Source organism: Gadus morhua, chromosome 6 (assembly GCF_902167405.1).
Source record: "Gadus morhua chromosome 6, gadMor3.0, whole genome shotgun sequence".
In the NCBI taxonomy this organism is placed as follows: domain Eukaryota; kingdom Metazoa; phylum Chordata; class Actinopteri; order Gadiformes; family Gadidae; genus Gadus; species Gadus morhua.
Window position 1 is genome coordinate 629,077 of NC_044053.1, and position 27,008 is coordinate 656,084.

At 50.1% G+C, this 27,008-nt stretch overlaps 1 protein-coding gene across 1 annotated transcript; it reads right to left on the reverse strand.

Moving 5' to 3' along the window:
• Positions 1–467: 467 nt before the first annotated feature.
• Positions 468–20,878, reverse strand: rspo1 (R-spondin 1). Its single transcript, XM_030359560.1, has 7 exons — positions 20,539–20,878; positions 16,432–16,599; positions 15,875–16,243; positions 12,724–12,915; positions 8,135–8,278; positions 5,824–6,117; positions 468–2,465 (listed from the first exon to the last, which is right to left on the reverse strand). Exons 3-7 carry the CDS (start codon positions 15,987–15,989, stop codon positions 2,269–2,271), a joined length of 942 nt encoding a protein of 313 aa, XP_030215420.1. The 5' UTR covers positions 15,990–16,243; positions 16,432–16,599; positions 20,539–20,878; the 3' UTR covers positions 468–2,268.
• Between the last annotated feature and the right edge of the window lie 6,130 nt (positions 20,879–27,008).

Consider the following 27,008-nt stretch of genomic DNA (forward strand, 5'->3'; position numbering starts at 1 on the left):
AAGAACCCAAGCGTCAGATCACACCCTATCAGCTCACACACACACACCATGCACACACACACACACACACACACACACACACACACACACACACACACACACACACACACACACAGGCCTGTATATGATGCATCGATACATGCATGTGCATACACTCATTCCCATCTCCGATGCATGCACATGTTCATTGCTTCGTCCTCCTCGCTCTGCAGGAGTGGTTCTCGTGAGGAGGTCTTGCGTGAGACCTTCTGAGTTCCTCCTGGGTCGGAGATCCCCATGACACTCAGACCACTAATGGGTTCCAGCGCTCGGATTCCTCCCAGCTCCAGAGAAAGGTACTGCGCTGTGTTTACCCTCCACCTCCCACGCCACATTATCTGTCAGCTCACTTTCACAAACATAAACACAACAACAACAATGAGAAGCAGGCTGTGATTAGGATCAGACGGGGGGGGGGGGGGGGGGGGGGGGTATATACGACGGGGCAGGAGGGCAGATGGAGTTGCTCCTCACGCCTCTCTGAGAGGAGGGCCGTGTTCTCCTCTCTCCAGCTCCTCCTGTGTGGATGTTAGAGCGTCCCTCATGTGGATCCTCACGCTGGTCTCCTCTCCCTCCATGCTCCTCGTTCAGACCTGCTCCTCGTCAGACCTGCTCCTCGTTCAGACCTGGTCCTGGTCCGGGTCAGACCTGGTCCTGGTCCGGGTCAGACCTGGTCCTGGTCCGGGTGAGACCTGGTCCTGGTCCGGGTCAGACCTGGTCCTGGTCCGGGTCAGACCTGGTCCTGGTCCGGGTCAGACCTGGTCCTGTTCTGGGTGAGACCTGGTCCTGGTCCGGGTCAGACCTGGTCCTGGTCTGGGTGAGACCTGGTCCTGGTCCGGGTCAGACCTGGTCCTGGTCCGGGTCAGACCTGGTCCTGGTCTGGGTGAGACCTGGTCCGGGTGAGACCAGGTCCTGGTCTGGGTCAGACCTGGTCCTGGTCCGGGTGAGACCTGGTCCTGGTATGGGTCAGACCTGGTCCTGGTCTGGGTGAGACCTGTTCCTGGTCCGGGTGAGACCTGGTCCTGGTCTAGGTGAGACCTGGTCCTGGTCTGGGGGAGACCTGGTCCTGGTCCGGGTGAGACCTGGTCCTGGTCTGGGGGAGACCTGGTCCTGGTCCGGGTGAGACCTGGTCCTGGTCTGGGTCAGACCTGGTCCTGGTCTGGGGGAGACCTGGTGTCAAACCTCAGATTCTCTACATGATAGTTTATTAAAACCCCAACTGCAAATGTTTCTCAGTCGCTCTCTGCTGACGGAGTTGGTGGAGGTTGAGCCGGTTAGCTGATGGAGTTGGTGGAGGTTGAGCCGGTTAGCTGACGGAGGAGTGGGTGAAGGTTGAGCCGGTTAGCTGACGGAGGAGTGGGTGGTGGAGCCGGTTAGCTGACGGAGGAGTGGGTGGTGGATCCGGTTAGCTGATGGAGGAGTGGGTGGTGGATCCGGTTAGCTGACGGAGGAGTGGGTGGTGGAGCCGGTTAGCTGATGGAGGAGTGGGTGGTGGTTGAGCCGGTTAGCTGACGGAGGAGTGGGTGGTGGAGCCGGTTAGCTGACGGAGGAGTGGGTGGTGTAGCCGGTTAGCTGATGGAGGAGTGTGTGGTGGAGCCGGTTAGCTGACGGAGGAGTGGGTGGTGGAGCCGGTTAGCTGAAGGAGGAGCGGGTGGAGGTGGAGCCGGTTAGCTGATGGAGGAGTGGGTGGTTGAGCCGGTTAGCTGACAGAGGAGTGGGTGGAGGTGGAGCCGGTTAGCTGATGGAGGAGTGGGTGGTGGAGCCGGTTAGCTGATGGAGGAGTGGGTGGTGGAGCCGGTTAGCTGAAGGAGGAGCGGGTGGAGGTGGAGCCGGTTAGCTGATGGAGGAGTGGGTGGTTGAGCCGGTTAGCTGACAGAGGAGTGGGTGGAGGTGGAGCCGGTTAGCTGATGGAGGAGTGGGTGGTTGAGCCGGTTAGCTGACAGAGGAGTGGGTGGAGGTGGAGCCGGTTAGCTGACGGAGGAGTGGGTGGTGGATCCGGTTTGCTGACGGAAGAGTGGGTGGAGGTGGAGCCGGTTAGCTGATGGAGGAGTGGGTGGTGGAGCCGGTTAGCTGACGGAGGAGTGGGTGGTTGAGCCGGTTAGCTGACAGAGGAGTGGGTGGAGGTGGAGCCGGTTAGCTGATGGAGGAGTGGGAGGTGGAGCCGGTTAGCTGATGGAGGAGTGGGTGGTGGAGCCGGTTAGCTGAAGGAGGAGCGGGTGGTGGATCCGGTTAGCTGACGGAGGAGCGGGTGGTGGAGCTGGGCTGGGTGCTGGTCTGGCTCTGGGCCTTCCGTCTCTTGGCTCCTCCTGCTCCTCCTGCTCCTCCTGCTCCTCCTGCTCCCCCTCCCTCCCTCCCTCTCCCCCGACTGTTCTCTCGCTCCTTTCGGGTGCCGGGGTCGTGCCGTCGATCGCCCTTGTTCCTCCTCCCTGAGGAAGGAGAGGAAAGGAGAGGGGGTGATCAGGAGAGGAGAGGAGAGGAGAGGAGAGGAGAGGAGAGGAGGTGATCAGGAGAGGAGAGGAGGAGAGGAGAGGAGAGGAGAGGAGAGGAGAGGAGGTGATCAGGAGAGGAGAGGAGGAGAGGAGAGGAGAGGAGAGGAGAGGAGAGGAGAGGAGAGGAGAGGAGGTGATCAGGAGAGGAGAGGAGGAGAGGAGAGGAGAGGAGAGGAGAGGAGAGGAGAGGAGAGGAGAGGAGGTGATCAGGAGAGGAGGTGGTCCAGGGTTCTCCTCAGTCTAACCTTGTGCGTCCTAGCCCTTAACTGCTTCTTAGTGACACCTATCTGATCCACCAGCCAAGTGTTTGGAGCATGTGGATGGCCTCTATTCAAGTCCTGCTCTCCATTTTCCACTACTATGTGCCAGTTAGTTGACCTTCACTTATGTTTAACAGCCTTGTAAAATAATGTAATTGTAGTGATTACCATTAGTTGTCTCCTGAGTGGTTTTCTGTAGCTTGCAGTGTCGTGATGATCCACCCTTCTCTCTCCCCCCCACCCATCCACACCCTACAGCAACTACAACAGCACCCACCCCAGAGCTGCTGAACTCCACATCTTGCTGCCATAAGCTGCCAAGGTCAAAATTCTGATGAACTTTAAACAAGGACTGGTCAGCTGTGTCTCAGGTGTGTCTCAGCTGTGTGTCAGCCGTGTCTCAGGTGTGTGTCTCAGGTGTGTCTCAGCTCTGTCTCAGCCGTGTCTCAGGTGTGCCTCAGGTGTGCTTCTCCGCTGTGTCTCAGGTGTGTCTCAGCTCTGTCTCAGGTGTGTCTCCGCTGTGTCTCAGGTGTGTCTCAGCTCTGTCTCAGCCGTGTCTCAGGTGTGTCTCAGGTGTGTCTCAGCTGTGTCTCAGGTGTGTCTCAGGTGTGTCTCAGGTGTGCCTCAGGTGTGTCTCAGCTGTGTCTCAGGTGTGTGTCTCAGCTGTGTCTCAGGTGTGTGTCTCAGGTGTGTCTCAGTTGTGTCTCAGGTGTGTCTCAGGTGTGTGTCTCAGGTGTGTGTCTCAGGTGTGTCTCAGGTGTGTCTCAGGTGTGTGTCTCAGGTGTGTCTCAGGTGTGCCTCAGGTGTGTCTCAGGTGTGTGTCTCAGGTGTGTCTCAGGTGTGTGTCCCAAAGGTGTTGTGTTCCAAATGTGTCCCGGGAACTTTTTCTATCTCTATTGTAACTATTTGGCACCCCCACTAATACAACACACAGGGTCGCACAATACACACTACAGCCTCTTCCACACATGTGCCCCCCCTCGGAGACCAGGTACAGAGGCTTATAGCGCCACTCCGGGCTGGCATCCTCGTCCTGTTCTGGACCCTCAAAGCCACTGAGAGCCAAAGATAAACCTGGTGCCACATGCTCTCCATCAACATGTCCCTGACTCATACACCTCCTCTGGCAGCCGCTCCGACCAGAACAAAAGCGGTACTTAACATTTGTTTGTAATTGTTCCAGTCGGTACCTAAGAGGTTCCCTGAGTGCATTAAGGGCCCTGAAACAGACTTGCGGCCCTCCGAACGGATGTGCTAGCTGTTTAAGCACTTAATTAGCTCTATAACAAACCGCTAATGGAGCCAGCGGGGGGGAACCCCATCAATTATCTCCACACTAATTGCACAAGTCTCTCCTTCCAAAGTAAACAAGTCGGTCTGGTGAAAACAATCACAAGTGGAGAAACAAACCAAACTGGTCTTCGTGTGAGTCTGTGTTGCAGAGAGCTTCACTAAGGGTGGAAAAAAATGGTAACTGTGGCCAAACCATTGTAGCTGCGCAATCCAGTAAATCACTGTTGTTATACAAGCGCTGCCTGCAAGGGTTTATGTACCCAGACCATTAGCCAAACTCCTCAGCTACACTGATGTAGCACATGGCTGATTCACACACCACTCAAGAGTCACAACGGCCGCTTACAAATTCACCCATTCTTTAATTTATTTCTATACATCGTTGGTCAAACTGATTGCAGGTCAGGCAGATTGAGCGTCTTGAAGTCTGGTCCCTTGTTTTATCCCAGAGGACTTCTGTGGTTCCACTCCTATCGCGTGACACCTCACTCATCATGAACTGCTCTTCTAGCACTGTTCACTGACACCTTTTTCCAGTGATGCAGCAACTCAACGTTTATACACTTGGCAGTCAGCGATTCCCCTTTTAAGGGGCAGTTTATAATAATTCACTCTTATTCTCCCAAACTTACAGCGGAGATTCTCTCAGGAAGGCAGCCGGCGAACAATGTGTACATCTTCTTTTTCCCTTGCCGTAATTCACTATTAGCAACAAGCTACTATAGCAACTAGATACACAATACAAGAGGTCCTAGCTAAAAGCTAACTTAGGACCTAGCTAGCTCCTCCAATATACGCAAGCTATATCATACAATCGAATGAGCTAGAAGCTAAAATCGTACCTTTTTCAGCTTTAAAAAATATATTGCTACACTAACTAAGCTGCAATATGAACTATGCAAATGCTACAATACCATCTAACTACAACCTTCAACAGGATCTAGGTATCAGCTATAAGAGGAGCATCTGGCCTAGCTACAAGCGAAACAGGCCCAAGTTTCAAGCAACAGCAAAACCTAGCTCCATGCTACAACATGCTAAAAGAGGTACCAGCTGTAACAAGGTCTAACAAGCTGCATTGTAACCTATCGTAAGGCTACAATAGCAGCTAACAGGGCCGCTAAAGATTCAGCAGACGAACATTTCCCCTCTAATCCTTTCCTCCTTCCTCCCAGCACCTCGCTGCTCTTTGTTCAGCCTGTGGGAAGTGAAACAGAACCCGATAATGTATACGCTGTCCGAGTATGCGACACGGCCTGTTAGCTCTGCGCTAACCCGCGGGACAGCAGTTGGACGGCGGGTCGACGCGGCGAGCGTGAGAAACACATGAGATCCGTGTCACCCTCACGCCTCAGCGAGCACCGAGACTAACAGCCCTGATCCGGGCTGTGATCCCGGGCCAGCTCCGCTGCGTAGAGACGGAGCCGTCATCGCTCTGGCTCACAGACGCCCTGCACTGTTTACATGCTGGGAAGTCAGGAACTCTGGTGTCCGTGGCGGTGGGGGAGCCAAGCCAAACCCAATCAACCCGCGTGGTGCCTCTGGCTGGGAGAGGACCCCGATCGCTGACTAACGGCCCGATGTGTTTACCAGAGACGCAGCTCGGGCTCAAAGGGTTTTATGGATGCTTGACTGTTACGTGAAAACTAAAATAATATAGGGTTAGAAAAAAGGATATAATGGAGATTATTATATACAAGAACAGCGGACTACCGTTACTTAGTTACCGTTAGTTTCCGTACCTCTGGTGCACGGCGTCTTCATCACCACACACTTCCTCCTCTCTGTCTGGGGCTCGCAGGGCGGGGGGGCCAGCGGAGCCGGGGGGGCCCCGGGGCCCGGGGGGGTCCCGTCCACCGGGGGGCCCAGGGGCCCGTCCACCGGGGGGCCCAGGGGCCCGTCCACCGGGGGGCCGGACCGGAGGGGCAGCCTCACACGGGCCTCGGAGCCCTTCTTGAAGCCACACGTCTTGTTCTTCTTCATACAGGAGCCCCACGCGCTCCACCCGGCCAGCTCACACTCCACCACCGGCTGGCCTGAGGGCGGAGGGGCAAGGCATGAGGGTGGAGCTACACATGAGGACACAGCACCGTCAGAGGGTGGAGCCACACATGAGGACACAGCACCGTCAGAGGGTGGAGCTACACATGAGGACACAGCACCGTCAGAGGGTGGAGCCACACATGAGGACACAGCACCGTCAGAGGGTGGAGCTACACATGAGGACACAGCACCGTCAGAGGGTGGAGCTACACATGAGGACACAGCACCGTCAGAGGGTGGAGCTACACATGAGGACACAGCACCGTCAGAGGGTGGAGCTACACATGAGGACACAGCACCGTCAGAGGGTGGAGCTACACTGAGGAGACAGCACCGTCAGAGGGTGGAGTTACACATGAGGACACAGCACCGTCAGAGGGTGGAGCTACACTGAGGAGACAGCACCGTCAGAGGGTGGAGCTACACATGAGGAGACTGCACCGTCAGAGGGTGGAGCTACACATGAGGACACAGCACCGTCAGAGGGTGGAGCTACACATGAGGAGACAGCACCGTCAGAGGGTGGAGCCACACATGAGGACACAGCACCGTCAGAGGGTGGAGCCACACATGAGGACACAGCACCGTCAGAGGGTGGAGCTACACTGAGGAGACAGCACCGTCAGAGGGTGGAGCCACACATGAGGACACAGCACCGTCAGAGGGTGGAGCTACACATGAGGACACAGCACCGTCAGAGGGTGGAGCTACACATGAGGACACAGCACCGTCAGAGGGTGGAGCCACACATGAGGACACAGCACCGTCAGAGGGTGGAGCTACACATGAGGACACAGCACCGTCAGAGGGTGGAGCTACACTGAGAAGACTGCTCCACCCCTCTGAGGTACAGGCCCAAACCTACGTATGATATCAGGAGGTACGATAACAAACGCATCACACCGATACTGAACAGTTAACATCCCGAATCATTGGCCATGTGGCTTATTTTGTTTTGTTAGATTAATCTGTTTGCTCAACATTTGAAATGAATAAACAACACCCAGGCAATGAAACCTTTATCTCTGTTCACACCTGCACTGACCAATGAAAGTCATTTGCAAGAAAGTTTCTGTTTGACCTGACAATGATGAATGAAATGGCAAATAGGATGCAATATATGACTTTCAAAATGTTCTCAGGCTTTGGTTTTGAGAAGCAGGAAGTGATGTCACAGAACCATTCTGGGATTCCAGGTCTTCTGTTCCGCGGCATGGAGCCCATCCATCGCTCCTGCTGCTGAACCCTGCGTCACGGCCCTCCCCCAGAGCCCTCCAGGGACCGGGTTCTGGCCGCGCTGCGCTGCGTCTAACAGCCCATGTGTGGTTGAGCAAGAGCATCCCTGCAGAGCAGAGCTCCCAGTTGGTTTGTCTCCTGCCCCCCCCCCCCCCCCCCGGGCCCCCGCTCTGACAGCAGAAGGGCTGCCAGCGCCGAGCGTTTAGCGGCTGCTGAGCGAGGCGTCCCAGACCGCTCACCAGCACGCCATGGGGGCTGTTGCCACGGGGATCTGATCAGAACCCGTCAGAGGGGGTAGGAACCATGTTTACCATAGCTCTACTCGGGACAGTCCCAGAGCACTGCACACACTCATTCACTCATTCATCCACACCCATTCACTCAATCACACGCACACACTTTCGTAAACTCAATCCCTTCACGCATTGATTTGACGCGGGGGTGCTTGGCTCTAAGGCCGGGCTTCCTGAACACGCCCGGACCCATCTGCGGAGGAACTTCAGTGCAACCAGAAAGTCCTTCTCATTTTCACGGCAAGGCAGTGAGCCTAAAGAGTGAATCACCATCTCTCTATGGATGTGGTTCATCCACACAACACTCATGCTGTGTCTTCAAACACAGCAATGATGAAACAGACAAGGCACGCAGAGCAGAACGTATTGATTGTCGCCATCCTGCGACCCACGCGGTGGTGAGGCTTTATCCGGTGAGAGTGAATGCGTCCAGCAGAGGGTCTGTTGTGCGTTAGAGGAGTAAGTCAGAGGGTCGACCTACCGATGCATTCCATGGTGCCGTTGGTGTTGGTGAGGCCGGGGGGACAGGTCCCATGACACCTCCCCCGGTGGGAGTAGAAGCCGTCCTTACACTTGGTGCAGAAGTTGCGGTTGAAACAGGCCTCACAGTTTTCTATTTTACACTCTGGAAGACACAGGAGAGATCAGAGGACAGGGCCGAGTCAATACAACCATCATTCCAACAACAACACTATCAACTACTTTTGTTGCTGCTCTAAATCAGACGACGTCTTGAGCTAGGGCTCGTCAAGCTAGAACTTCAAACTGACCAAATAAGATTCTTTCATGAATGAACCAACTATTGATTGTTATTAGAAGCAGTATTACTTGTATTGAGCAGTTTAATGATGGACTCACGGTGCTGATGAGGTGGATTTAGATTGAGGGAGTGCATCTGGACTGGAATAGATGTAGTTCCGTTATAATAATTTTTTTAACCAGTGAACCAGGACCTAATTTATACTGTTTGTATGCATTAAGATGTGCTTGTGTACTGAAGCCGCCATGTGTCAGCGGACCCCAAACCAGACGCCCCACCTCAGCTCTCAGTGAACCCCACGATATGAAACCCCACAGCAACCCGATCACATCGCTCTGAAACGCAATTCCTCAAACTCCTCTTAACTGCTTCAACTGAGTCTCAGTCAGAAACCACAAACTGACAGGAATGCTCGCAGAACGACGAGGAGGGAAGGAGGCGGCGGCCGGCAGCTCTGTATGTATTTACGGCCGGTCATACACATCATTTGAGCTGCAGTATTTCCACCTGGGGGCCAGAGACACAGGGGACCACAGTGCTTTGGACTGCTGCTTACAGTTATTATTGTAAGCGCTTGGCGGCTAAATTTGACAGCGCTAACGTTCCCGTGCTATAACGGTAGACAAATGTTTCTAACAATACCCTCACAGACAGCTGCATGGATACTGTCTTCAGGTTGGCCTCAGACAGGATGGATGCTAGCCCCGGTTAGCAAAGATGGATGCTAGCTCCAGGTTAGACAGGATGGATGCTAGCTCCGGGTTAGCTGCAGTGGGCATTAGACAGGATGGATGCTAGCTCCCGGTTAGCTGCAGTGGGCATTAGACAGGATGGATGCTAGCTCCAGGTTAGCTGTAATGAGCCTCAGACTGGATGGATGCTAGCTCCCGGTTAGCTGTAGTGGACATAAGAATGGATGGATGCTAGCTCCAGGTTAGCCACAGTGGGCCTTAGACTGGATAGGTGCTAGCTCCAGGTTAGCTGCAGTGGGTCTAGTAGGATGATAGCTGAGATGGTGAAAAATTAAGATTCTAACTTTTTGCGGGAACTGTGGTAAACATTCTTGATATCTGTTTAAGTATATTCTTAATTTATATTGAGTCATTTTAAGAATTTAAATTCAAATGAGCGTTTTATCATTTTAACAATATCACATTTGTTTTAATATGCATGTCTGAGCACCATTTTGTTGAAATGCAGAGCTGATTTGAGTAATGGAAAATGACTCAAATCTTGCAACAACAAGAGCGAGGAGAGGTATTTTAACGAGTTGATTTGTGAGGTGAACCACATTGTTTTCCCAGCACATCCTTCGAAACCAAAATACACTTTTAAGTTCTTTAGAACACAATTAAAGTCAAACCACGGCTCTTTCTGCCAAAAATACCTAATACCCTTTAGCTAGAGTCCTAGGCAAACAGACAATCCATCGACAACAATTTAATGCTTGCAACATTTTGACAATAAACTGAGCAATTCAGAAAATGTGTATCAACATCGTTGTTTTTATATGCATTAATAGTTGTTCATAATCACACAGATGTATTATATACTGTGTATTATGTACACATACCAACAATCTTAAAAATGTCAGTAAAAGGCTTAAAAGGTCAAAACTATAAGAGCATGTTTCCTAGCAGCCGATAGACCCTCAGCAGACCGTCAGATCTCAGGTACCGTCTGACAGTCTGTGTGCTATCCATAAAATACCTCTTAATGCTCGTGAGGACGGAGAGCTAACAAGGCACAGTCATTGTGAGGAGATCATGTGGGCTGTGAGCTGTGAGCCTCCCGTGTGGAGCCACTAACAGCAGTTCATCGTCTTACTGTTGCAGATCACTCATCACTTAGGAAACCTCTGTGTAAAGTACACTGCACGCCTCACTCTGTTATGCAAGCTTCCCATTAGTCTGTTGCACCAACGTGCACAACCGGGCTGCGCTGGACTGGAGAGCCTTCTCTTCCTCTGCTCAGTCCACTGCATCAAGCAGTGCTTCCCCAACAACCTCGTGATAAGAACACCCCCAGATTGGAACATGAAACCTGAGGCCTCTTGCACAAGAGAACCTCCAGATCCAAATCCAGGAGAGGCCGAGAATGGAACCAGCAACGCTATGCCATCCAGACAACAGACCCCCTGCCATGGTCTGGACTCCCTCGTGTGACGCAGACCTCTGCTGCGGCAGGGAGGCCCGCAGAAATCACCACATCTGAAAGATATTATGTGATCAAGCCACAGCTCATCCAACAGCGCAGTGGAATCGCTATTCTCCTTCCTGTGGGGAAAGCAAATAACAGCCCGCCGCTCTGGAAAGGCTTTAGCGGCAGTTGGTATCACTTTGTCAGAGATCCCGTCGGCATGTAGGACTGAGGGACGGGTCGTCTGCTGGTTAGCCCGCAGTGTATTATCGAATATAAATCAGTTAAAAACAAATCAAACTTGCTCTGTGTCACGTTTTCTCTTGCTTTTAGTAGTAGAACTTCTTTGTAGCTTTTGTTAAGACAATAATAATAGCTGGAATGAAAAAGTGACAGTACAGGTTGTCAGTTTTCCAAAGTGTTGACCAAATACACATTGATAAGGGTTCTGTGAACACCCTATCCTGTATGTGTATTCAGATACTGTGGAGGTTCATGAGGATCTATGGGTATGTCACTGAGACACAGTACACATCCTGGAGTGCATTTCAGAGATGTCATACAGGTCTTTTATTGCGACAGTAATCATCATAGGGCTTGTCTGAACTGTATACATCCATAATGTGGGATTTGAGATGCACTGTAGAAAATAGGAAGTGACATCATTCCCAGCAGGCTGACGGTATGAACCCTCTACATGGGAGCACAGGAAGCAAACTTCCTCTCAAAACAGACCAACTACAGTGCATTTCAGATGCTAACTTCTTTGGTAGTCTCTTCCAATTCTTCATTTTTTTGTTTGCCCACGAGCAAAAGGAAACAAACGTTGTCAAAGTGCTGGCGTGTTGCTCCAGGATCGGCCAAGGTAGGTTTGGTAAACAACGGTCGGAGTCGTATTGGCCGAGCTCGGCTGCACCCTCGCTCAGAGGTTTGAGGCACGCAGTCAGCAGGCGCTGGGCCAGGAACTACCCGGCGAGGCTCTGCTTTGTGTTGGTGTGTTGTCCTGTCAAAGGTTTTTCGTCGAGATCTAAACTGGCAGACCTCACTCTGAGTCATCGCTGGTTACCGGGATCCAGGAGACGACCTCGTTCACCACCAGGTCGGAGTCCGGCCACACAGCATATCAACCCGTCAGGCCGTCTCAGCTGCTTCGTCTTCAGATCCCTTCTTATCGTTGAGGAGGTTCACATATACATTAAAAAACACAGCTGTTGGTGACTGTTGGCGCAGTATGCTCAGGAGCATACGGTAAAGCCAGAGAGGGCGTAGAGACCCAGGGTATGCCTTCGTTGGCTGTAGGATGCAGAAGCAGAACTCGGCCAACACCAACTGTTGGTGTTGCAGTTTGTCAACCCGAACCAACCCAACCAAGTGGCACAATCGCACTGCTCTTCGGCTCCAGACATCACTCGCTGGATTTCAACTGTTATTTTATTACAATCACCTGTGGTCTCATTACCAAGACGTCTGTGATGGATCCAAACTAAACAAGACAAGACAACAAAATGCCTCATTGATTCCAGAAGGAGCAGGGAGATTCCTTGGAAGACAGGAGTCTGGCATGTCAGTCCCGCTCCCTCCGGCTCTGGGGGCTCCACTGGGCTGATCGTTTGTTCAGTCTGCCTTTATATGTTCTCCACAGGATAAATTCCGTCCCTATTCTCTGTTCACTAAAAACAACCAATGTACAAAGAACCAGCTTTTCATTTCTGAGGAGAAGTGATGAGTTGATCGCCACAAAGCTTTAACCTGGTAGTTTGGACGAAGCTGTCCGACACCCCGCGGTGGAGAAGCTTTCATTCTGGCAGCATCCCCAGCCCAACTTAAGAGTTCAGTCAAATCATTGGCCTAGTGTTTGATGATTGATTGGGTTTGTTTTGACTATTCCATTAGTTGAGGGATTAGTTGGTGTGTCGCAAACGTGTCGTTAATCCAGTTAGTTTTGACTGTTTCAGTGGAGTGTCTGGTGTTGCGTAATTAGAGGGTTTGGTTAGTTGAAGGTGTTTGTTTAGTTGAGTGTTCAGTTGTGTGTTGGTGTTGAGTGTTGGGATGATGGAACGTGTTTGGTCATCTCGTGTGTGGTCGTCACGCGTCGGTCGCATCACGTGTCGATGCAATCCACCCTGTGGGTCGAGTTTGGATGAGTTAAACCCAGCGGCAATAGAACTCACGCGTGCAGCGGTTGGTTTCGGGGTTCCTCATGCCGAAGTACCCCACGGGACACGAGGCCAGGCACACCCCCATCTGACGGATGTCGTTGCGCTCCAGGAAGATGAAGAGTTTGGGCTTGCACTTGACACAGCCGTTGTACTCGGAGCAGCGCTCGCAGCCCTTGGGGCACACCGCCAGACCCTCGGCGCTGACTGGGGGGAGGGATGGGGGAGAGGGGTGAGGGATGGGGGAGAGGAAGACAAGGCTTTACGGATCCCTTACGGGAAATCCAGAGGTTGAGGGAGTCATGATTTAGTCATTTAGCAGACACTTTATCTGACTGAGAGCTCATGAAGGAGCAGCGGGGGTAAAGGTGTCTTACAGACGGGGAGGGGGGCAAGGATGCCAACAGGTGGGGCTGTGGAGGGCTGTCAGAGGTGTGAGGAGGTAAAGAGGTTTTAATGTTCAGGGGTTCACTGCTTCAGGGCTCAATATATTTGTTTGCAGATTTAATACCGAACCATAACCATCTCTAACCTTATACCTAAACATGGCCATCTCTAACCCAATATCTTAACTAAACCACTTCTAGGCTAATGCAAACAATGAACCATCTCTAAAGGCACACCTTAACCTTATGATATTTATGACTATGAACCCCGCAAGAAGGTCCCTCTCGTCTACAGCGTGGCTCATCTGGCTCGTGTTGTGTTTGGACAGCAACATTCTCTCGTTGTAAAGCATTCTGGAGTCCTCTGTGATTTAATCTGGGAACCATACTATGTACATCTGTACTGCAGCCATATCTGAAGAGTTCAGGTTGACCCCCTGAGCTATACCCCTCCCAACGACAACAGAGCTGTCTCCCCTTCTCTTCTTCTGTGGATCAAAAGACCACGGTGTAAGATCTGTGTGAACTCAAGCTCACCCTGAAGTTGGTGTACGATCCACCAGAATTCAGGAGTGTAGGACGACACGAGTATTTACCAACATGTGCGAACGTTACAATGACCTGGCCTGTTGGAGCAAACCAGGGTCAGATGCCCTGGTGGATTCTTTGCCAATCTGACTGCCAGAGAAAGCTTCACTTATGTCATATCTGTTCTTTGCGGAACGCACAACCAGACACTGGAGAGAGAACGCGCTGTCCGTTCCTGTTTATGCTATAGCGATGCTACCGTAGCTATGATGCCATCTACTAGTTCACTCAAAGGAAAATATTGAATCCAATGCAGGTGTTCACCATGTATTGCACAAGAAACTCTTTTAGGAAATTTTGCACACTACCCATGGGTCTGGTCAGGGTGCAATAGTGTTATGGTCAGGGTGTGATAGTGTAGTGGTCAGGGTGTGATAGTGTAGTGGTCAGGGTGTAATAGTGTAGTGGTCAGGGTGTGATAGTGTAGTGGTCAGGGTGTGATAGTGTAGTGGTCAGGGTGTGATAGTGTAGTGGTCAGGGTGTGATAGTGTAGTGGTCAGGGTGTGATAGTGTAGTGGTCAGGGTGTGATAGTGTAGTGGTCAGGGTGTGATAGTGTAGTGGTCAGGGTGTAATAGTGTAGTGGTCAGGGTGTGATAGTGTAGTGGTCAGGGTGTAATAGTGTTATGGTCAGGGTGTGATAGTGTAGTGGTCAGGGTGTAATAGTGTTATGGTCAGGGTGTGATAGTGTAGTGGTCAGGGTGTGATAGTGTAGTGGTCAGGGTGTGATAGTGTAGTGGTCAGGGTGTAATAGTGTAGTGGTCAGGGTGTGATAGTGTAGTGGTCAGGGTTTGATAGTGTAGTGGTCAGGGTGTGATAGTGTAGTGGTCAGGGTGTGATAGTGTAGTGGTCAGGGTGTGATAGTGTAGTGGTCAGGGTGTGATAGTGTAGTGGTCAGGGTGTGATAGTGTAGTGGTCAGGGTGTGATAGTGTAGTGGTCAGGGTGTATTAGTGTAATAGTGTTATGGTCAGGGTGTATTAGTGTAATAGTGTTATGGTCAGGGTGTAATAGTGTAATAGTGTTATGGTCAGGGTGTATTAGTGTAATAGTGTAATGTTCAGGGTGTAATACTGCAATAATGCAGTTTTCAGGATGTATTAGTGTAGTGGTGAGGGTGTAATAGCTTAAAAGTATAATGTTCAGGGTGTAATAGTGTAATAGTGCAGTGGTCAGGGTTTAATAGTGTAATAGTGTTATGGTCAGGGTTTAATAGTGTAATAGTGTTATGGTCAGGGTTTAACAGTGTAATAGTGTTATGGTCAGGGTTTAACAGTGTAATAGTGTTATGGTCAGGGTTTAATAGTGTAATAGTGTTATGGTCAGGGTTTAATAGTGTAATAGTGTTATGGTCAGGGTTTAATAGTGTAATAGTGTTATGGTCAGGGTTTAACAGTGTAATAGTGTTATGGTCAGGGTTTAATAGTGTAATAGTGTTATGGTCAGGGTTTAATAGTGTAATAGTGTTATGGTCAGGGTTTAATAGTGTAATAGTGTTATGGTCAGGGTTTAATAGTGTAATAGTGCAGTGGTCAGGGTTTAATAGTGTAATAGTGTTATGGTCAGGGTTTAATAGTGTAATAGTGTTATGGTCAGGGTTTAATAGTGTAATAGTGCAGTGGTCAGGGTTTAATAGTGTAATAGTGCAGTGGTCAGGGTTTAATAGTGTAATAGTGCAGTGGTCAGGGTTTAATAGTGTAATAGTGCAGTGGTCAGGGTTTAATAGTGTAATAGTGTTATGGTCAGGGTTTAATAGTGTAATAGTGTTATGGTCAGGGTTTAATAGTGTAATAGTGTTATGGTCAGGGTTTAATAAGTTAATAGTGTTATGGTCAGGGTTTAATAGTGTAATAGTGTTATGGTCAGGGTTTAATAAGTTAATAGTGTTATGGTCAGGGTTTAATAGCTTAATAGTGTTATGGTCATGGTTTAATAGCTTAATAGTGTTATGGTCATGGTTTAATAGCTTAATAGTGTAATGTTCAGGGTCTAATAGTGTAAAAGTGTAGCTGTCAAGCCCTAAGAACATTCATTCAAGTCATTTTAAATGGTTAATGCGTTAAAAGGTACACATCTGGACAGCTAAATGATGGATATATTTTTTATAATAAAAGACAAGACAAAGCTCAGTAGTCAGCGGTCAACCAGCGACCACAGCGACCCAGCCCCTCCATGGTCGCGGCCCAGGGAGCTCACCCCGTCGGTGCCTCCGGGCCCTGGGCAGCGCTGGCTGGGCGAGCCCCTCCTCCGGGAGGCTGGTGCTCATGGAGCTGAGCATCACCAGTGCCAGCGCCACCGGCCCCAGCTGCATAGTCCCAGTGTGGCTTCTGGCCGGGCGCGCCCCCTGCTGGCTGCCAGAGGGACGGGCTCCCAGCTCCTCTGGCCTTTGAGCTCCTCTATTCTGTTCCTTCTCTGTGCGCTGTGCTCACTGGCTCCAGGGAGATGGCTGTAGGACTGGAGCTGTCCGTCCAGAGGAGCTCCGAGCCATGGCCGTTGGCGTGGTGGTAGGGGTGGCACCGATGGGGAGGTGGTGGTGGAAGCAGAGGTCGGACGATTCCGAGGGAACTAGGATCAGAGTGTTAGAGAGACTTTGGTACAGAACCTGAGACTGAACACTGAACCCATGAAGCTTGTGGCTCCACGTAACAGTCTAAGATTAGCTCTTGGGTTTGAGAATCAGGAGCTAGGTATGCGATAGGCCTTAATCCCTGGAGGAGAAAAGAAGGGGGAAATGGTTCCAGACAGGAAGCTACCTTACTACAGGGGTCTCCAGACGTTATCTTCACTGGAGGGGCTCCAGAAACAAGGTGGCCTTCTAGAGATGAGGTCCAGACTGGAATTTGTCTTCACTGGTGGGTTCCAGACAGGAAGTTGTCTTCACTGGAGGGTTCCAGATAGGAAGTTGTTCTTCTAGAGATCCTCTGCATTGGTTACAGATTGGAAAAGAGAGATTGGGGTGGTTGGTTCATACGCTCATCAGAAACAGGGTCTGAGAGAGAAAGAGTGAGAGGGAGAGAGAGAGAGAGAGAGAGAGAGAGAGAGAGAGAGAGAGAGAGAGAGAGAGAGAGAGAGAGAGAGAGAGAGAGAGAGAGGGGGGTGGGGGGGGGGGGGGTCAGGATAACAGAATCATTTGGTGTGACAAATGGATAATCACATCTTGGCAAAAGTTGAATTAGAATTTGGTTGGAAACAAATTATTTACCAAGTATTCTTTCTCCTGTTATCCCTGTTCCCTGAAGAGACGATAGAAATCTGAGAACAGTTATGTCGATTTCACAAAGCTCAGGAATTATGACACAATAAATTACTAAAATCATGTCTGCTGCATTCAGAGTTGGCGTGGGAACAAAATCAAATGTCATAAGATCAAAGTGCAACGGGGTCAACTGGGAACTAGAAAACACTCTTTAAGGCACGGTGGGTTCTGCGGTCAGATCAGGCCTGGTAGTGTCGGGCCTGGATCTACAGCTTCAGCCAGGGATATCACACCCAACATCCCTGGCCATGGAAAGTCCTCCCCTGCTAAAGAAAGACTAAAGAGGACCTTATTAGGCAGACAGAGTGTTGCTTCTTTATTACAATACTGGCAAAAGCCATTTGACACTTCTACTATTTATATTATTCGATTATGTTCCGAGTCCAACAGAGAGCTGCCAGATTTCTTCACCTCACACTTTAGAAAACCCATTCCAGATGATCTGAAAACATAAAACAGCTCGATGTGAGGCCTACCACACCATCACCCCGGTATGGACAACGAGACACGCAAAGGTTACTCTCTCCTCACATGGACCCGCTTAGTGAGCCTCAGCCTGTGTACGGCTCAGAGCGTCTGGTCCACTACTCAAAGGTTACTCTCTCCTCACATGGACCCTCTTAGTGAAGCCTTACCCTGTGTACAGCTCCTTCAGAGCGCCTAGTCCACTACTCAAAGGTTACTCTCTCCTCACATGGACCCTCTTAGTGAAGCCTTACCCTGTGTACAGCTCCTTCAGAGCGTCTGGTCCACTACTCAAAGGTTACTCTCTCCTCACATGGACCCTCTTAGTGAAGCCTTACCCTGTGTACAGCTCCTTCAGAGCGTCTGGTCCACTACTCAAAGGTTACTCTCTCCTCACATGGACCCTCTTAGTGAGCCTCAGCCTGTGTACAGCTCCTCCAGAGCGTCTGCTCCACCTCCTCCTCCGGGTTACTCCTTCCCCTCGTGGAGCTCCGTCCCCGGGGTCAGGGCTAACACTAACGTCCACACGTCCCGTCTCCTTTCTGTGTAAAGCCACTCATAACGTCCTGCTCTGTCAACATGTCCTTAAGGAATGGGAACATCTTTCACACCTCTGGACCTCAGCCGTATTAAAGGCATGGGGGGGGGGGGCTGGTCCTTAAACCCCAGGAGAGGGGGCCGAGAGGCCAGGGGGCCGAGAGGCCAGGGGGCCTCCAACCACAACCCAGGAGGCGTTAAAGCTTTTTGTTTCAAAACTTAACCAGCCGCAAAGACGCAGACATCAGCCAATCAATGATCAGCTTCTGCTCCTGCTCCAGAGAGACGGCCAATACGGCGACAGATCCATCGGTCCTGTTCTCTTTGAAGCCGTTCTCTGCTCTCCGCTGTCACCTCCTGCGGCCGTGGCCAGTGGGACTCCACCGAGCCCCCCTTCAAACGGCCACACTCAATGAACCCAGGCCGCGCTCATCAAATAGTCAGGAGATTAGATTGCCAGCTTTGTAAGTCCTAAGTTTGATGTATCAATTATTCAGCCGTTGAAAGGGAGCCCCCACGCGGGGCCTCCACGAACCTGAGAAGCTTCAACATCTAACAGCTCCGAGGCTCAGCCTCACCTGCCTGTGAACCTTCCCCACAATGCACCTATTGACAGACCCCAGCCAGACACCAACACGCTGCCGGTCACAAACACAAACACCAAAGCCCCGCTGGAGAGGGGGAGGGGGGGAGCCTCATTGAGACGTCACTCCTGCACCTCGCTAACGTACAGCATCACTGCTCCAGGAGGACAATGCTCTTTAGCTGGCTCAGCTGTGTGTCTGGTGCTCACAGTATAACCCTGTGTCATTGTAAACTCTAATTCATATTCAGTTCAGTTAGGGTACTTATTGCTGGACACCAGCAACGGCCTTTCATATTGCTGGACAGCACAGTGATGGTTTGAATTATTGTTCCTGAATCCCGAACATGTGACCCGCGTCCATCCATCCATGTCTGCTGACGGCTGGTTATACTGGAAAACAACCATTTGAGCTCCAGTGTCCTGACATTAGGGATTAGGTAGTAGCAGTAGCAGTAGTATTAGTAGTAGTATTATTAGTAGTACTAGTATTACGCTTTCAAGGAGAAGGAGAAACCTTTTTACAAGACTAGCTGAAAGGTCTTCCCGGTCTCCAGCACTGGATGGGTTCATGACTCATTTATATTTCTAAGGACTTCCTTTGACTAAAGCTCTGTGTTGCTCATGGTGGTCTGATGATGGCAGCCATAACACCCTCCCTGAGAGAGGGATCCCTCTTCTGGGTTTCTGCTCGAGGTTTCCGTGATCGTCTGTTTTTCCTGGTCCTTCAGTGGTCGCAGGGTGAGGGGTCGTAGGGGAAGCCCTTTGAGTCGCCCCCTGACCCTAACCCTAACCCTGACCCTAACCCTAACCCTGAGCCATGGGGGGTGAACCACGCCCAGGCCAAAACCGAAGCCAAAGCTGAACCCAAACCTGAACCCAAACCACACCTAGACTAACCCTGAACCTAAACCTGAACCCAAACCACACCTAACAAGAACCTGAACCTAGACCTGAACCCAAACCACACCTAGACTAAACCTGAACCTAAACCTGAACCCAAACCACACCTAACAAGAACCTGAACCTAGACCTGAACCCAAACCACACCTAGACTAAACCTGAACCTAAACCTGAACCCAAACCACACCTAACAAGAACCTGAACCTAGACCTGAACCCAAACCACACCTAACAAGAACCTGAACCTAGACCTGAACCCAAACCACACCTAACAAGAACCTGAACCTAGACCTGAACCCAAACCACACCTGAACCCAAACCACACCTAACAAGAACCTGAACCTAGACCTGAACCCAAACCACACCTAACAAGAACCTGAACCTAGACCTGAACCCAACCCTGAACCTAAACCTGAACCCAAACCTGAACCCAAACCACGCTGAAGCCACGTGGGAGGAGGAGGAGGACTTCAGGTGAGAGAGGTTCGGTCCATCCACACCAACGCCTCCCTTAGTGTTTCCTGTTCCTGTTTGGACCGGAGGAGAGTGACCTCACAACAGCCCTGTCACCAACCATCTCTGTATCTCTTTCTGTCTCTCTCCTGGTCTCTTCTTGCTCTACCTCTCTCTATGTCTCTCTCTTTATATTCATCTCTCTGAATCTTCTTTAAGCTCTCTCTCTCTCTCTCTCTCTCTCTCTCTCTCTCTCTCTCTCTCTCTCTCTCTCTCTCTCTCTCTCTCTCTCTCTCTCTCTCTCTCTCTCTCTCTCTCTCTCTCTCTCTCTCTCTCTCTCTCTCTCTCCTCCATCCTCATCGCTCTGTCTTTCTCTTTTTATCTTTCACTTATTCGCTCTAGTCAACTTACTTTATTTGACCAGACTTTCCCCGACTCTCACTTTCTCCATTCTTTCTCCATGTTCTTTAATAAAATCGAAATAATAATTGTTTGTTTAAAATATTTATATATGAATGACATTTTTTTGGACAGAGCTTCCTACTCTAACGGGGTACCCTATTATAGTACAACATTGACCATTTTAAAGACAATAAAACAAATAAAAATAATTATATCTAACACATTTGCATGAAAAAACAACAAGATAAATCTGGTTTCCCACCTGTACTCCGACGGGATAGCAGCTCCTTCACGTCCACAAATCACAACTTGATCTCAGTTCTTCAGAGAGCTTCTCCTACTGCGCGACCCGCCGCGGGGGAGACCGGAGCATCTTCTGCATCTTCACGAAGAGACCAAGAGCCATTTCGGGATTCGGATTTTATATTGGATTATTTTCTATTATCGATTTGCCCGAAGTGAGATAGTCCGACAGAAGAGCAATAATACATGTGTCAAGGACAAGAACAAAATACAAAAAGGAACCAAATGAAGGGGCGACTCAAATCTCCTAGATCCACCTCTGCGCAGCGCCGCGTCCTACTGCCGATCCCGGACCCTGATGATCAAACCCCGTGAGTCTCGGGTCCAACCCACCCCGCTCCGAGAGACCCACAACCTGCGGTGGAGCGCTGAGTGACGCTGTTCCCCTCGTCATCATGACGTCACTCCTCCTATGGAGGATTACGGTTGGGGTGCACCATGTAGGGGGTAATAAAATACATTCATAGGTTTAATGTTGTACAAACAATTAGCCCCGACTGTTGACTCGTCGTTATTGACCCACTATATATTATATGCCCCTATAATATAAAGAAGGCCTACATGTGTAATGACCCGTTTGTAGTTAAAGAGCATATTTTATTAAGATTGGCTTTAAGACATTTATGACTTAAATATAATTTAAGACATTACAAATATTGAATTTATATCTGATTGAATAAACTCTATAATCTAGGATTATAAACTCTGTAATGTAGGAATATATACTATAATCGAGAATCATAAACTCTGTGAACTAGGATTATAAACCCTATGATATAGAGTTATAAACTCTATAATCTAGGAATATAAACTGTATAAACTAGGATTATAAACTCTATAATCTAGGATTATAAATCCCTCGTTTCATACTGATTGACATGCCGGCCTGAGTTCAGCCTGTTGTGTTTGCTGTTTTTTCTTGTTGTGTTGTCCTTAATGTGTTACTGTGTGTCCTTAATGTGCTACTGTGTGTTCTTAATGTGTTGCTGTTTGTTTTTACTGTGTTACTGTTTGTTCTTGTTGTGTTACTGTTTGTTCTTGTTTTGTTGCTGTTTGTTCTTGTTTTGTTGCTGTTTGTTCTTTATGTGTTACTGTTTGTTCTTGTAGTGTTACTGTTTGTTCATAATGTGTAACTGTTTTTTTCATGCTGTGTTACTGTGTGTTCTTAATGTGTTATTGTTTGTTCTTGTTGTGTTACTGTTGGTTCTTGTTGTGTTACTGTTTGTTCTTAATGTGTTATTGTTTGTTCTTGTTGTGTTACTGTTGGTTCTTGTTGTGTTACTGTTTGTTCTTAATATATTACAGTTTGTTCTTGTTTTACCGTTTGTTCTTGTTGTGTTGCTGTTTGTTCTTAATGTGTTACTGTATGTTATTTTTGTGTTACTGTTTTTCTTGTTGTGTTACCGTTTGTTCTTGTTGTGTTACTGTTTGTTCTTGTTGTGTTTACTCTTTGTTCTTAATGTGTTACTGTTTGTCCTTTTTGTGTTACTGTTTGTTCTTGTTGTGTTACTGTTTGTTCATAATGTGCTACCGTTGTTCTTGTTGTGTTACTGTTTGTTCTTGTTGTGTTTACACTTTGTTCTTAATGTGTTACTGTTTGTCCTTTTTGTGTTACTGTTTGTTCTTGTTGTGTTACTGTTTGTTCATAATGTGCTACCGTTGTTCTTGTTGTGTTACTGTTGGTTCTTGTTGTGTTACTGTTTGTTCTTGTTTTGTTACTGTTTGTTCTTGTTGTGTTACTGTTTGTTCTTGTGTTACTGTTTGTTCTTGTTGTGTTACTGTTTGTTCTTAATGTGTTACTGTTTGTTCTTGTTGTGTTACTGTTTGTTCTTAATGCGTAACTGTTTGTTCTTGTTGTGTTGCTGGTTGTTCTTAATGTGTTACTGTTCGTTCTTTTTGTGCTACTGTTTTTTCTTGTTGTGTTGCTGTTTGTTCGTGTTGTGTTACTGTTTGTTCTTAATGTGTTACCGTTGTTCTTGTGTTAGTTTGTTCTTGTTGTGTTACTGTTTGTTCTTGTTGTGTTCACTGTTTGTTCTAAATATTTTACTACTTGATCTTGTTGTGTTACTGTTGGTTCTTATTGTGTTGATCTTCTGACACCAGGAAATGGTATTTTGATGATCACAATGTTGTACAGATCTGTTTTGTCTGGTTCATTCTGCTGGGAATGCGGTACCTCTCAAAGGGAACGTCATAAAGCATTCAGAATGCACCGCGCGGCTTCATGGTGCATTCGGCTAAACACAAAACAACTGGAGCCCCCAGTTCCTCACACCTTGGGATGGGAACCATTTGACACGCTGTTAAAATAGTTCTCTTTGACGTTGGTAAGAATGTATTTTGTAGTGTTATGAAACCTTAGCCTACAGTCCGCAAATATGCTTATGGAGAGACCGATTTAATTCAGTTAGTGTCCCTGTACTCCGGAGAGCCGAGCGGATCAACGGGTTCTTTCCCGTTCCTCAGCGTACACCCGCCTCCGGCAGCAGAGAGGAGTCCGACCGACACGCTGGCCCCCTGGGAGACCAGCTCCACCCCCCCCCCCCCCCCCCCCCCCCCGGGAGACCAGCTCCACCGCCCCCCCCGGGAGACCACCTCCACCCCCCCCCCCGGGAGACCACCTCCACCGCCCCCCTGGAGACCAGCTCCACCACCCCCCCCGGGAGACCAGCTCCATCACCCCCCCCCCCCCCTGGAGACCAGCTCCACCACCCCCCTGGAGACCAGCTCCACCACCCCCCGGGAGACCAGCTCCACCGCCCCCCTGGGAGACCAGCTCCACCGCCCCCCCCCCGGGAGACCAGCTCCACCACCCCCCCCCGGGAGACCAGCTCCACCGCCCCCCCCCGGGAGACCAGCTCCACCGCCCCCCCCCGGGAGACCAGCTCCACCCCCCCCCCCCCCCCCCGGGAGACCAGCTCCACCACCCCCCCCCGGGAGACCAGCTCCACCGCCCCCCGGGAGACCAGCTCCACCACCCCCCCCCGGAGACCAGCTCCACCGCCCCCCTGGAGACCAGCTCCACCCCCCCCCCGGGAGACCACCTCCACCGCCCCCCTGGAGACCAGCTCCACCGCCCCCCCCCCCCCCCCCCCCGGGAGACCAGCTCCACCACCCCCCCCCCTCCGGGAGACCAGCTCCACCACCCCCCCCCCTCCGGGGAGACCAGCTCCACCACCCCCCCCCTCCGGGAGACCAGCTCCACCACCCCCCCCCCTCCGGGAGACCAGCTCCACCACCCCCCCCCCCTCCGGGCGACCATCTCCAGGTGGACTGGGACCAGAGCCCACCTCCACAGTCCTGCTACGTCACCTCCACCCAGGACTGCTAACTCTGCTAATCATCGCCAACATACAGTACATCAGACTTTGGTGTCCTTGATTCAAACCACATGCTTTGGGAACCCTGGGATCTTGAGTGGGTCTTAAGGCTTACCCAGTGGGCTGGGAGGAGACGTCAGTCAGAAGTGTGGTTTGGATCTGGACGGAGAACCGCTTCATTCTCTAAATCTTGTATTGTTGCATGTTTAACAAAGTAACAAATATGAATAGTGGGATTGTAGCAGAGCGTTGTGTAGCAGAGCGTTGTGTAGCAGAGCGTTGTGTAGCAGAGCGTTGTGTAGCAGAGCGTTGTGTTGCAGAGCGTTGTGTTGCAGAGTGTTGTGTAGCAGAGCGTTGTGCAGCAGAGCGTTGTGTTGCAGAGCGTTGTGTAGCAGAGCGTTGTGCAGCAGAGCGTTGTGCAGCAGAGCGTTGTGTAGCAGAGCGTTGCGTTGCAGAGCGTTGCGTTGCAGAGCGTTGTGTTGCAGAGCGTTGTGTAGCAGAGCGTTGTGTAGCAGAGCGTTGTCTAACTGGGCATTGTGTAGCAGAGCGTTGTGTTGCAGAGCGTTGTGTAGCAGAGCGTTGTGTTGCAGAGCGTTGTGTAGCAGAGCGTTGCGTTGCAGAGCGTTGTGTAGCAGAGCGTTGTGTTGCAGAGCGTTGTGTTGCAGAGCGTTGTGTAGCAGAGCGTTGTGTAGCAGAGCGTTGTGTTGCAGAGCGTTGTGTAGCAGAGCGTTGTGTAGCAGAGCGTTGTGTTGCAGAGCGTTGTGTAGCAGAGCGTTGTGTAGCAGAGCGTTGTGTAGCAGAGCGTTGTGTTGCAGAGCGTTGTGTAGCAGAGCGTTGTGTAGCAGAGCGTTGTGTTGCAGAGCGTTGTGTAGCAGAGCGTTGTGTTCCTACGGCGTATCTCTTCTGAGTCTCATGGCGACAGACCTTCGGTCCTCTCCGGGCGCCGGCGGCTGGCGTCTCGGAGCAGCGGGCGCCGTTCCCTGCGGCCGATCCGTGGGACCGTGGGACCGTGGGACCGTGGGATGGGCTTTCTGCAATATCATGCCCTGGTTTCACTGGAAGGTCCTCGTTTAAAAAATAAGTTGATTACTTTTGAAACCCTATTTTGAATTAGGTCACAGTAATAGCTTGCGTGCAACATTACAGTAATAATAGTCAATGTGAACCATTTATTATGTACAAAAGCAAGCTCCCTTAACCTCAAACCGTCAAACAATATCTGTCAGTTTTGGTGTAAACAATACCCAAACAAAAGAGAAGATCATATTTTCTCTTGAAACAACACACGTCAGGGCATTGTTATGAAGAGTGTCCTAAAATGGCCGACCCTGGCACCCCACCACGCGCTGCACAGCCGTCCTGGCCGACGGGAGGAGGAGGAGCGGCTGGAGACCTCCTCCACATTTAGAGACACAACGCTATTCAGACTGGCTGGTCTCCCCCTGGCGCAGCGAGAGAACGAACAATATTCTGCTCCCTCAGCATTCTTCTCTGGAGGGTCGTATGAGGATAGACCAGCGTTCGATGAGGAGAGAGATGCTGAGCAGCTTGGACGCGTTTCACCCTTGTTGCTGTTACTCTTTAAAAGGTCTTGTTGTCAGGTGGGATATACTGAGTGAAAGGCAGCCAAAGGCCAGTGGTGCACCCACTGTCACCATTCAACATCCTTATCGAGTCTGATCCCCTCTTAACATTTTGATTACGATGTGTTGATGGTTTCACATAAACCAGCCTGTGGCCCCTTGAACCGGACATTAATCCACAAGTCGGGCGGAGACTCCATCGCCTCCTATTTGTGTTCCTGTCGGATGATGGTACTGTAAACTAGGGGGTCTCCCACACTCACTCATGGTCAGTTTGACCTGGACATGCTCAGGTTCTGGGAGCCATAGTTCCATGAGGGTCCGGTTGTTTACAGCTCTTGATTCGCGCAGTGATCTAGCATACGGAGAAAACCCATTGTCCGTGTTGGGTTGGGCGTGAGGGGGTCACATGATGAACAGCAGGCCGGGGTGCTACATCTGGTTGGGCGGCTGGTGAGTGTCAACAGTGTTTTTGATGATCTGATGATGGGTGGAGACGGGGAGAGCATCTGGCTTCAAAGACCGCTCGGCCGCTGCAGACTCGTCCATGCAGGAGAAGTCGTCCATGGAGCCGCTCATTTAAACTCTGATGTGAGAACGTAAACATCGGGGAACCCTTGAGCATAATTTGCCAGCATCTGGGTCCTTACGCTAGCATCTGGAGTGCTGTATTAGCATGTTGCTAGCTAGCCTGGCATGCTATGCTAGCACTCACAAGAAAGCGAGCAAGAGCCTCTTGTTTTGCTCTTCACAGCCTTATGGCCCGACCTGTGATACTTACGGACTTGGAACCATCCCTGATTAAAATACTTCATTGATGCTGCATCTTCATTTATAGATTTCCTTTAAATGTACAATCTCTGGGACATCAGATGTCAACGTGTGCTGCTTATGCAACATGAACCCAGAACATGAATAATGTAAACTGGAACCTTCACTTGAAGAGGATTCCTCATGTCTTTCTTTCATTTCACTGGAGGACTTATGTGGAACATCACACTGTTTCAAACTGTCTGGAGCAGCTATGAGAAGTTTCTTAAAGGGTTTGAAGTTAATCCTAGCAGATATAGCAGAACATGCACCAATTGCCACTGCCAGTACTGGGGTTGCTGGTTGGCTTTCCAACTAACAGTCACTTGAAGCTGATATAAGTGAACACAGTGTTCCAGTCACGCAGAACGAAACAACCGCCCCACTGAATAACCCTTGCGTTGAATGGAATTCAAAGCAACGATTGTTCTGTGACCAAACCAAAGTAAATAAATGTATTTATTGCAAGCCACTTTTGATAAATCATATGCCAAATGCCCTAAATTTAATTGTAGATGTAATAGTGAGCCTTTATTAACCCTAACCCCAACCCTGTATAGAATAAAGCAAGTACGCACATTTCTGTTCTGCCTCAAATATCACCTAATGAACGTGGCCAACGTTGATCCATACTGAAAGACACCCTGCGGAGGGGAACACGGACAGAACCACAGACAGGAGAACCAGAGGGAAACATGGACAGAACCACAGACAGG

Coding starts and splice junctions, on each gene's coding strand:
- rspo1 (XM_030359560.1), bottom strand. CDS start 15,989: ATGCAGCTGGGGCCGGTGGCGCTGGCACTGGTGATGCTCAGCTCCATG. Junction 12,916..15,874: donor GGCCCGGAGGCACCGACGGG/GTGAGCTCCCTG, acceptor CCCTCCCCCCAG/TCAGCGCCGAGGGTCTGGCG. Junction 6,118..8,134: donor CGGCACCATGGAATGCATCG/GTAGGTCGACCC, acceptor CTCCGCCCTCAG/GCCAGCCGGTGGTGGAGTGT.